The 12,621-nt window shown below is 35.2% G+C and overlaps 1 protein-coding gene across 5 annotated transcripts in view; it reads right to left on the bottom strand.

The window, feature by feature from the left end:
* EEF1AKMT2 (EEF1A lysine methyltransferase 2) overlaps nucleotides 1–12,621 on the bottom strand; it is a 93,715-nt gene that overhangs the window by 68,060 nt on the left and 13,034 nt on the right. For 3 of the 5 annotated variants that reach the window (XR_011462819.1, XR_011462818.1, XR_011462820.1), the window contains exons 4-6: nucleotides 10,442–10,549; nucleotides 7,697–7,913; nucleotides 3,737–3,926 (exon numbers count right to left, since the gene is read on the bottom strand). Coding sequence is in view for 2 of the 5 variants with exons in the window: in XM_070364040.1 (XP_070220141.1) it covers nucleotides 3,832–3,926; nucleotides 7,697–7,913; nucleotides 10,442–10,549 (420 nt within the window). In the remaining 3 variants the exon portion in view is untranslated. Of the gene's footprint in view, nucleotides 1–3,261; nucleotides 3,927–7,696; nucleotides 7,914–10,441; nucleotides 10,550–12,621 lie in introns of those variants that run through there. The other 2 variants (XM_070364040.1, XM_014480494.2) reach the window with 1 other exon arrangement.

Below are 12,621 nucleotides of genomic sequence, written 5' to 3'. Positions count from 1 at the left end.
CAGGGATTTTGCTAAGGTCATATTCAATCATTCATTAGGCTTCTTACCCCTCGCTTTTCAGAGTTCCATTGTAGAGCTGGTTTTATTCAGCATTTATGTAGCCTGTGGGCTTGGGTATTTGTCTGCTTAATGTTGAGTTTCATTTCTATGGCCCTAACATAGGAATCCACCAATTGACCAAAGAATCTCAAACTATTCTTTTACTTTTCTAACAAATTGCATGGTATGTATGAAGAATAAATTAGCATTAATTTTCTTCTATTAACTGTTAATAAAACACGCTCATGTGTTCCCCCCCTCTTTAAGGACATCTCTGTTTTCTGCCTAGCCAAGAGAAATGACAGGGTTTCCTAATTTTTTCCCCCCGATGGAATTGTCCTTCAACCTACCACACTCCTCACCTCCCACAATCAAGACTCCAGGTCACAGGCAGCCTCCTTCCTGTGAAGTGCACTAGACAAGACTCCTTTCAGACCCCAGCAACACCCCTCGGCACCCCTCCTCCTCCACACACACACAATTAGCTAAAGAGGTTACTACAGTGGAACACAAGATGCTTGGTCTCTTGCTCTCAGAGCAGAAGGCTGTCTCTGGAGCACATACCTTCTGTCTAGCTCACAGTGCTAACAACAGGGAATCAAACCCAAGTGTCCCCACACAGGGGTAGAATGCTGATGTAGAGAGAAACTCATTTTTCACACTCATGTACCTTTTCATCATAGGCTTCCAGATACACACACACACACAAATAAATAAAATTATTTAAGAGAACATAAATCAAAGTCTATTCACATTGGCAGGGATACTCTATTTCTTTGCATATCAGTTTAAGAACAATTATCTCAAAGCCACATAAAACCTAATTATTCATCTGGGTTCTTTAAAATTAAGGTTTCTATTATACTCTGGATGAATGTGAATGAAAGTCAACATATAGATAATGTGTTACAGTATCAAGAAAATTTAAAAATAAATGAATTGAAACACATTATTCATATAAAGACTAAAAGTCTTTCATGTATGTTTACCTCCCTCCTTCCCCCAAAATAAACAGAAAATTGCACACATACCACAGATGAAGAAAAGGCAAACTCATTGCCACTATAAAGGGAAAAGAATCATTCAAGGACAGTTTGTACTTATTTTAAAATGGCTTTAGTCTAGCTGCCAAGAGTAGTGTCAGGTTTGATTCTCAGATACATAAACACTAGGCCCAAAAAGCAACTCTACCTTGTGCACCTGGCTTAAAACAAAATGTTCTGAAAACTTTCCCTTTGTTAATTGGTGTAACTCACCCATTGAGGCCTCCAATCCCTTTGGACTTGCACACACACTTCCTACACACAGAAGTGGACTGTTATGCGGCAATAACATCATCGTGAAAAGCAACAATTCTGTGCAGGCTCCACAGAGAAATCTTGTTTGCATTTCAAACAAGTCTTCTCAAAATAAGGGTGTCTTTTGATGAAATAAAATTACAATTCCAACTTCTTGCCCAGATAAAACAGCATTCACTACATAACCTACTGCTCCCTTTTAGAACGGCATGATTTCCTTCGCAGTTACCCACATATCCATATGACATATCAAAACTAAGTTTGATAATAACGTGTTTATGACTTGTTTCAGTAACTTGGGGCCTGGTTTTGAAAGTGTGGTATTATTTGAAAATATTAATAATTTATTGTTAGCATCTTTGGACCTTCCATTTGTCCTGATTTCAATCTCCGAGAGGCTGGCTTCCAGCAGGATTAAACTGCTAAGAAGAGATGACAACTCCCCTTTCCTAACCTTATCAACAGTCCCATGATTCTCCTGCCAAAAGTCCTACATCTCTGCAAACGGAACACACATACCCCCACAATAGTGACTCAAGGAGCTTTTCAACAAAGGCGCTCTCCAACTATCAGTGAATCAAACTCAATGTCTTAGTCTGGTTTTCACAGAAAGCCTGTTTTGCTCCACTGATGCTTCACAATAGCATAAACTTAACAACTCAGAATTCTAAAAGAGTACCTACACACTAATATGGTATTTAAAATCAAGAAATATTAACCTGGAAAACAACAAAGACAAGATCACTTCAATAAATTATATAACACTGTTTCTATGGTTTAAGATCCTGAGTCTAGTTTATAACATCAACACAATTAATTTTATATGTTTAAATCACATATATCTTAATTTTTATAATTAAAATTTTTTTATTTTAATTTTCACATATATATTAAAAATTAAAATTTAATTTTTAAACAACAAAATTTTATTTTATTTCTCATGTTTTCATGTTAAAAATTAAAGCTTTTCCAAAAGTGTTATTTGTGTTGAAAGTTTATGGAAATGTATTCAATTATCCGGTGCAAGGCAGATAGTTATCTTAATGATTGATTAATGTTGATCTAAACCAAACTACTCTTCTCTTCCCCTTGTCTCCCTCCAGACAAAAATGAAAAGAAAAAGGGTGTAATGCTAGACTTGCTCAGTACTGGAAAAGCATTTGCTAAACAAACAAAAATTCTGTTTGTTTTATAACCCAACAAGACCCAAAGGCTGCAAATCATAAACACTATTATCATTTTTTAAAAACCTGTATTATGACTCCAATATTAAAACATCAGCCCATAGACAAAATGGCAGTGAGGATTAATAAAACTTATTTTTTCAAAAACGATCATAAATAAACTGTTTCTCTTGCTGATCAGTGCCTAACTAGAACATCTTGTCTCCAGAGCCCTGAGGATGTATATATGTAAAACTTACACCACCTTTGACAGAAAAATGACATAATTCAGTTCTTGATTAGCCAGTCTTGTAAGACAAGTAGGGAGACAGTGAAAATTAATGACGGATGACTCACTATTCTCACAGTCCACCAACCAACAGTCACTAACAAGGAGCTGCAGAGCCACTAAAAATAACTGCTCAACTTCTCTGACAGAATTTTCGGTGTACCAGTCCTGGTTCCCCTAATGAACTGTAAATGCTGTAACGGCAGAAACTTATCCCTGGGAAGCAAACTACTAGAGACAGGCTTTAGAGGCAGACCCAGAGAGGAGCCCTGGCTCCATCCTGTACTAACTGTCTGATGTGTAGAAACAGGAATAAGTAATACGCGCCTGCAGAAGATACTGAGGGAATTCAATGCCTCCGGAAGACAACGCAGCCAGACACAGTGCCAGCCGCTAACAGTGCCTCTCAGCTGTCTTTCCTCCTGCTCCCATAGTGTACAGAAAGCCATCAGCCAAAACAAAGCTCAGTAAATACTTCTTGATCAACTGATATATTTATCTGATTTTAATTACACACGTAGGGGCTGAGACATTTTCTCAGATATTAAAGCATTAAAAAAAATCACCATTCAACCCAAAATATCACACTTAGTATGTTTTATAATAGTCCAATAAAAAATTAAGAAAGTCATTTGGCTTATTAGTCTGACCCTGGAATAGCTTGATCAAATCTTCATAAATAGCTATATTCAATTCACCTTTACCGAGGTGCAAAAATCAAGGATACGAGCTTTCTGTAAATTCATTTACTGCTTTTAAGTTTTAGCTGTTCAGCAGTTACAGGAATTATTTTTTTAATCTGAAAGAGAAATATTTACATCTCAAATACAAAAGAAAATTTTAAAATTATTCTTGGTTGATCTCTAAAACCCAACCACTTACATGCTCACAATGTTTTTTTTAACAACCCATTACTTCTCCTCAAAATGTGCATCCTGTATACTCACTAAACATTCACTTGAGCTTGCATTTTCTGTGTCAGGTTTACTTTGATGTAGAGCTTCTTAAAAAGACACTAACTGAGTCTGTCCAGTGAAAAGCCTCATGTTTTTTGGAAAACCAACGCTGCTACACTGTTTCCAGATCGGCCTCCAAAGCTGAACTTGGGTGTGGGCAGCTCTTCGAAAAGTTCAAATCCTGCCAAAGTTAAAACACTTTCATTAGGGACTGACTCCCACAGTGAAGGGATGTTTGTATTAACAAAGTACCTTAGAACCTTTCATAAAACTACATGATTCCAAACTGCATTGTGACTAAACTTCACTTTATGATTTTCAATTCTACACTATGTGTATATGTATATACACTCCAAAACACTGAAATCAACAAGCAACAGACAAAATTCAACTGAAGAAAAGAAGCTTTCCATCCATCCCTCATTTCCTTCACTTCCTTTTCATCATCCCTTCATGCATAGGGCTTTCCTCAATGGCTCAGCAGGTAAAGAATCTGCTTGCAATGCAGGAGATACAGGAGATGCGGGTTCAATCCCTGGATTGGGAAGATCCCCTGAAGGAGTATTCTTGGCTGGGAAATCCCACAGACAGAGAAGCCTGGTGGGTACAGTCCATGGGGTCACAAAGGTTTTAACACGACCGAGTGACTAAGACACATGCACTGTTACCATTAAGCACGCAAACCCTACACCTCCATCAGCCTCCTTAACCATCCAGTTGTAGGCAGCTTATCATGTGTTGAGGTCTTACCATGCATCAGGTACTGTTTTGAGTGCTTTCTACATATAATTCAATTAATCCATATCAGATATATAAAAGCACTTTAACATAGGAAAGTTAAATAATGAGGAAATAAAAATGACAAAGTTCTGGAGATGGATGGGGGTGACAGGGTGATGGCTGCACAATAATGAGCATGTACTTAAGGCCTCAGAACTGAACACTTAAAAATGGCTAAATGGTAAATTTTATGTCATATATATTTTACTACAGTAAAAAAACAGTTCGAACCCAAGATACAGACCCAAACTGAACTCAACTTGGGAAGAGAAGGAAGTAGTAACTGTCAAAGCAGTGCAGGGTTGATTCTTTTTTTTCCCCACTTAACGTGGATTCAAACATTCTGGTTCAAGTCCCACCTCCACCACTTACTAGATGGCAGGTTATTAGGTGAAGGTCAATTTACCTCATCCAGAATCTTCAATTTCTACGCAAGAAGGTTACAGGTATCACTGCCCTAATTCACTTTCAGTGATTTTGTAAAGATCAAAATAAGATAATGTGGTGTTCTCCTAAACTATAAAACAAAATGGAAATTTAATGTTATTATTCTGTTTTTAAAAAATAAGACAAATAAGGGTGGGTGGCAGTTTACCATGGTTTTCTCTCACGATGGGACTAGCAGTTTGGGAGAAACTTTTTTTTCTTTTGGGGAAGGAGATGCCTATATTTTCTAAGTTTCCATGCCTGAGCTAAGGCTCAAATAACTCTTGTAAACAGAAAAAAATGCTTAAAAGGATATATACTATTGTATTAATTGGTTTTTTATACTTTTCTTCATAGTTCATATTCGTAACCAGGGTTCACCAAATCTTAATAAATAACTAGATATTAAAATGCTAATTAATAACTGTAAAAAAAAAAAAATAACCGTAAGAAAACCTTCCCAAAGAAGGTCAGGCCTTTTAAATAATATATTTTAATGCTAAAAAAATGGAGCCACTGTGGTGGATACATGCGGACACGCCCCTATCTGTTTTCTGAAATTGTGTTTCAAATACTTCATAATAAAAATTTTCCAAAGAAAATGGAGCTGTCTGTGTAAATTTTCTAGAACTAATCTTTTAACTCCCTGGACTAACATTCAGTAGATAATACATCAAAGTGTTAAAAGTGGTTGTATACCAGAGATAATTAATTTTAATTGTTATAATCTATGTACTTATGTGTTGGGGTTACTGATATTTTCAAATGTTTTCCATAATGAATCTAGGTTACTTTTGTTGTAAGACAGGTTTCTGAGTTTTTTTAATTCCCTAGTTGTAACAAAGTCAAGTTCCTTGGACATCAAATTAGAGTATCCTAGTGTCTGGCAAATGATTAAGCAATCTTAACCTAAACAAATACCACCACCAAATATTTATATAATAGGGCTATAAAGGAAAAATTCATTTCAACAGATTTATGAACATTTACATTTCAAATTAGGAAAGAAGCAGAAAACCTGAAAAAATTAGTGAAGCAAGCTTTATTCTGTGCAAAAGGGACCACAGAAGCCAATCTTAAACCCCAGTGAGAAGCCCCTCGGCAGTGATGCATAGCAGTGTCCTGTGGCTAACTCCAAAAACCATTTTCTAAGAGAAGAAAAATGTTTTCAGTGTATATAATTATTTCTTTAACATTTCCTGTGGCAACATTTCGCTTATTTAAATTCTGCATTAAGTTCTGAAACTGAACATAAGCTAAAGAATTTACTTAGTAGTTCTCAAAGACAGATTTTTAAGCACTCTTTACCAGGCTGAAGTCTGTTCCTCATTATCAAAGACAGACAAATATGTTTTTGTCTGGTGGTTTCAAGGGTAAAAGAGAACACCTGTATTTAAAAACCAGGAAAGGAACTTGCCCTACACAGTGTAACACTGAGCATTTATTAAAACTGTCAAGCTTCAGGAAAAAAGACTATTGGTACAGGGCCTCAACAGTTCTAAAGGAAACAAATCTAACATAGAAGATAATAAAATTAATGACATGAAATAAAAGACAATAAATCACATCATTCTTGTTTTCCAGAGGCAGCAATAATGAAGCCTCAAGCTCTCACTTCAAGCTTCAAACACTTCAAGTTTTACATTATATAACCTGCCAAAGCCATCGAATGCACACAGAAGGACATGTGTTAGGTGTTCTCCCTCCTACTGCCTATTCCCTCACTACCAAAAGAAAACAAACTCTGAGATGAAGCACACGCAACATAGTTATAAATCCATTTCCCGCTAGCTTGTGACAACTGAAGTTCAAAATTTAACCACAAATTTAGTACCATGTCACTTATTAATACTCCATCCTGAAAATTCTTCCCATTCCTTAAAAAAAAACCCTTAATACTAACCTGAAATGGAGTGTAAGGAGAAACCAAGCAAACATCTCGCTATAGAGTCTCAAGGTACTTTCCAGAAAGGCCTGTGTACCACATGAGTAAGTGACAGGTGAAATAACCCTTCAACCATGCAAGGAGCAGTCTGCCAAAGCTCAAAGTATTCGCGTATGGATTAAAGATTCTCACAAGATTCCCATTTAGTAGACACAGTACTAATTATACTTTGCTAATTGGGGGGAAAAAAAATGTTCCTGTCTTGGCACCAAAATCTTGCAAAAAAGTAGATTTCCTCAAGAATTAATACGCAGTAATTCTTCTAAATTCCTATGTTTTGCTTCTATGCAATGTCAAAAAAAAAAAGAATATACACTTAGAACAAGAAGAAAAATCCTCAACACCTAAATGAGCACCAGTATCCACAGAATTAAAACTCTCACCATATAAGACTTTAAAAAACACTAATACCACCTGCATTATTACTATTATTACTAATTACTGGTATATCAGTGCACTGAATTCAGAAGCACAATATATGTGCTTTCTTTGTTTTGATTCTCTAAATAAGAGATTATACAGCTTAAATAAAGAACTTAATTTTTACAGGCTCATAAATTTTAGTACTTAACTGCCAGAATTTCTTGGAAAATTTTACAAAGGACTCTGGATCTCAACCAATATTATTTCTTTGTTCTTTGAATATACAGTTAAAAGTACTGCCATGGTTATTAACAAAGAAGAAAAGCAGGCAACTCCCACAAACAGAAAAGTAAAACACTGTAACACCAAGAAAAAAACCTATTTGAGTGCGTTCAACGTGAGGTAAGAACACATTTAAACAATATACAGCCATTTACCTTCACTGAATTCATCTAGCAACTCTTCCTTGGTCCAATTACATGAGGTTATTAGAAAAAAGCCTTTCACTTTCAACACTCTGGAGAGAGATTCCACATATTGTTTCCTCTTCTCAATTGCGTTGTCAGGATTAAGGCTTATGGCATCAAAAGTCCCTTTGTCAATACAAATATGAAATCCAGACAACTTTGTGGAAGGGTTCAAAAAGTCTTCTACCTATATTAAAAATCAATGTCTATGTGAAACAATCCACACACAATCTTTACTGAATTTAAGTAACAATCTGTAAAAAGTGATAGATAAAAGGAGCAATTAATTACAATGGCATTTTACATATAATAAACATATTTTCAACTTTACAGCTAACTTTTATGTGCTTCATTCCAAGATCATTAAAGCTAAGATTGGTAAGCAAGACTGACAGTGCTTCCTGGACATTCCAAATCTCTACAAATTTGGAAACAAATCAAAGCCAGGTGTACTGCCTAATAACACCAGCACATAATGGAACTCACAAGCCCAGTTTATGAAAAAGTTATTTCTGTTGAAAAGCAGAATATTTGACATATTTTTTAAATGACAAAAAAGTATCTGGAACTCAAATAGGTCACTGGAAATGTGATGACTTTTAGCAGATATTATTAGTTGTCTGACCTGAAGTAAACATGGTAAATCAAAAGTTGTATTGCCTTGACTCAGCAGCTTACAAAGCAACTACAACAAATAGCACAAAGCTTAAGAAATTAAAGGACTGTTTAAACTGCAATTACCTAACTTTTCAAATATCATGCATTTCAGATTTTGAAAGTCATGTATCATTCATCTCATTCATTTTCAATAATTTACTGATACTTCAGAAGCATCTGGAATAGTGATCTGCCTCAATTTCATAAAATATTCAAAATAATTTGCCAACAAAATTAATTCTGAAAAGCTACTTTGAAAAATTAAGCAGTTTGTGATTATTCATATAAACAAAATAATTATAAATGGTGTATTATCTAAAACTCTGTTATTGTTTGACTTTAAAATGTGTACTGTATGTTTCCATACACTCAAACATAGGCTTCCCACTCCCACCCCACATCATTCCACCTGAGGCAAAACCATGACTACCCCTCCTAAGAGTCAAGTCTGGAGAAGTTTCTATCCTAAATGCCTGTATAAAAGTATTCATGTATACAACAGATAGTTCATAGACACCTATGACATGTAGGAACATTTCAGGCCCTGGGACTATAACTGCAAACAAAACAAAAGATCTCTGTATGAGAATATATCTCATATTCTCTAAAAGGAGAGGCAACCAATAAATAAGTTAACCACATTATTTCAGATAAAGTGCTATGAAGAGAAAAATAAAGACATTGAGTGATTAGGAAGAGAAATGTTTTGGAAAAGTAGTCAGGCAAGACCTCTTTAAGAAGGTGATATTTGAGAAGAGATCAGAATGATGAGAATGAGCCAAACAAACTAAGATCTGGGGCAAGAACATTCTAGGCAGAGAGCAGCAGGAATAAAGATTGGAGAAAAACAAGGCTGAAACGTATCAGGAGCAGAAAGAAAGTCAGAGTGACTAGAGTATTACTGATAAAGATGGAAAGGGGTAAAAACCAAGGGGCTCTCTCTGTAAGGCTGGGTGGGGTTCAGATTCCATTCTAAATGCAATGGGCAAGTGTTCGGAGGCTGATTTACACTTTAAAAAAATAACTCAGACCTGGGGCTCTGTAACAACCTAGAGTGGTGGGATGGGGAGGGAGGTGGGAGGGAGGTTCAAGAGGGAAGGAACATATATATACCTAGGGCTGATTCATGCTGATGTCTGGCGGAAACCAACACAATATTGTGAAGCAATTATCCTTCAATTAAAAATAAATTTAATTATATATATATATATAAATAAAATAACTCTGGCTGCTCTGTGGTAATGCACAGCAGAGTGGTAAGAGTAGAATTGGGAAGGCCAAGTAAGAGGCTGCTGATGGTGGTTTGGATCTAGGAGGCAACAGTGGAAATATTAAGGAATGACACATTTTCTCAAATATTCTAAAGATAAAACCAACAAAATCGTTTCTAGGATTATTTTTTCAGCAGCACCTCACAGCTTTTGAGATCTTAGTTTCCCAATCAGGGACTGAACCAGGAGAGCATTAAGTCCTAATCACTGGACCACCAGGGAATTCCTGGCTGTTGAATAAAAAGGAAAGAGTGGGATGGGGATGAGAGTTAGTGGGAAGGCAAACGGAGAAACCAAGAGTTTCATTTTGGACTAATTAATAGGCTATTAGTTATCTAAGTGGAACTATAGAATATGCAGCGTTTCTGGAGTTCAGAGGAGAAGCCCAGGATAAAAATGTAAATGCACATGTCGTCATCTTCTCACAGATCAGAGGGCAAAATAAGTAATCTTTGGGGCATTATACCAATTTATGCATTTACAAATTTTTTATCTGGTTAATCCAAAGTTAGCTATTATTCGTGTGTATTTGCAAAAAAAGAGAGACAGAAAGGCAAAATAAACATACTTGAACATAAGAGGAAGAGGAGAAAATAAGTTCCTCAAACTGACTAGACTGAAAATTTTAATACTGTTACTTAAAAAGTTATCATTTTGGATTATTTATGATTGATCCTTAATTTATGAGTTTAAGGATGTCAGCAAATTACTACACATCAGACACATTTAAACTTTATAACTTATTATAAATAAAAATAACAATGGCAGCAATATAAATAATAGTTACCTTCAACTTAATGTTAGATAAACCTTCTTTTTCTATAATACTTCCAGAAAGCTGTATTGCAGACGGAGAATAATCAATTCCAGTAACATCAGAGAAACCAAATTTTGCCTGGAGACAGATAATTTTATACTTTAGTTTTCTAAAATTTTAAATACTGTTTTACCTATGAGTTATAATATTCTGTTAGGACCCAGACTGTTTTATTTTATTAATACATCAAATGACATGTACCCTCTAATAGTATAACATGTTTAAATTTTATTATAGAATCTAAATAGAAACTAAAAGTTTAAATTCATATAATGTGACAATTTATTTGCTTTTACAATATTTGGTTTTTTTTTCATAAGAAATTCATTTTCTCAAAGACAATGAGAATATATGTGTATTTCTGTCCTAAAGCAGAAAAAGGTAGTATTAATTTCCAATACTGATATGCTCCAATTCACACATAAATCTGTCATAAATTTTTCTTAACACAATTAAGTTAATGAATAAATTAAATGCATATGTAGTAAGTCCTTGCTTTTAAAATTTTTCCTTGAGTGCAATTATAAATCACGTAATTCTCCACCAACCATGTGACTATTAACCACCTTCCATTTGTACAGTATTTTTAAAATAGTTCACACATTCCAGTAGACCTTTACAAAAAACCTGTCATACACTGGGCAGGTATTAATATCCCCAAAGAGTTAAAGAAAGCTCAGTGAACTAAAGAGTTTTGAAACTAAACCTGCAATCCAGCTGTTTACTAACCCATTAACCCATGGAAGGGTGCGAGGTGTGAGAAGCCTAAGGCCAGAAGCATGATGATGGCCTCTGGTCTTCAGCTCTAACTATGCTGAACATTGTCAGACCATTCAGGCTAAAGGCAATTTCAAAGGAAATCTGAAGAAGAAAAGAAGTTGCAAAGTAAAGCATAGCCTGAAATTCTCTTCCTGCTTTTTGCCAGTCATTGAAGACTTACCTAGACTTTTCAACTCTAAGTGACTAGTTCCTAGTCTAAACTCAACCCAACAATTATTCTCCACAGAGCACTTTTTTTCTCTTTGATCACTTTTATTTTCAGTCTTAAGATCTAGTATCAAAAAAAAATAATCTAATATCCCTTCTTTGATGCCAACCTCCTATTCTTTTAGTGATCTCAATTCGCATTCTTTAACAGCTTCGTTTTCTCCCCGTTTCCCTCACTTCCTTCTCTATCAGACCTAGAATGCAGGATGATTCTGTCAATTGACTCTTAACTAGTTCCTGCTTCTCCACACTTGTTTACTCTTCCCTTGGACTGTATAAGAAGCATACACAGACATTTTAAGTTCCTAGAACATTCATTCTCAAACTATTGCCAACATTTTTCACATTCAGTTTCTGGCACTCAGTGAGAAATAAGCAGACATTCAAGGGAATAATAAATGACCAAAAACTAAGAGGGAAAAACTTATATTAGGAAAAGGCCCAAAGCAGATTCAAATAAAAGAATGATCAGAAACAGATACTTAATGCAACTTCCCTATCAGTACAGTGGTTAAGACTCTGCACATCCACTGTAGGGGGAAGCCCTGGTAGGGGAACTAAGATCCCACATGCCACAGTCAAAGCAAAAAACAAAAAAGAATGAAACAAATCCTTAAAACACTGAAATAAATGACAATCTGGGGAATTGTAACAGAACTGAAACCTATAACAAAGAACCATACAAATAAGAAAAATTTTAAATGAAATAATTAAATTAAGAAATTCAAGGGTGGGCTTGATGGCAGACTGGACACAAACACAAAAAATACTGAAGTGGAAGAAAGGTCAGAAGAAAATGCCACTGTTAAGCACAGAATGACAGAAGGATGGAAAATTAACAACAGGAAAGAACATAAAAGATAGAATATGGCACAGAGTATTAAGATCTAAATACATATAACAGTCTTAGAAAAGGAGGAAATAAAAATAGGGCAGAAGAGAAAATGACATATGACTGAGAATTTCCTAGTTCTGACAAAGTATCTGAAGCCACAGATTCAAGAAGCACTATAAACTCAAGGCACAATAAAAACAAAGATAATACAGTATAACATACATCTGACACAATATACAATTTATATTATATATAAATAGTATAATATATCTGATGAAAACCAAAAACAGAAAAATCTCAAAATCATTCAGGGAGTGGGGTGGGGGAT

This window comes from Bos mutus, chromosome 26, assembly GCF_027580195.1.
Source record: "Bos mutus isolate GX-2022 chromosome 26, NWIPB_WYAK_1.1, whole genome shotgun sequence".
Taxonomy (NCBI): Eukaryota; Metazoa; Chordata; class Mammalia; order Artiodactyla; family Bovidae; genus Bos; species Bos mutus.
Note: the sequence above shows the minus strand (reverse complement) of the source record. Positions and strands in the feature narration are given on the sequence as shown.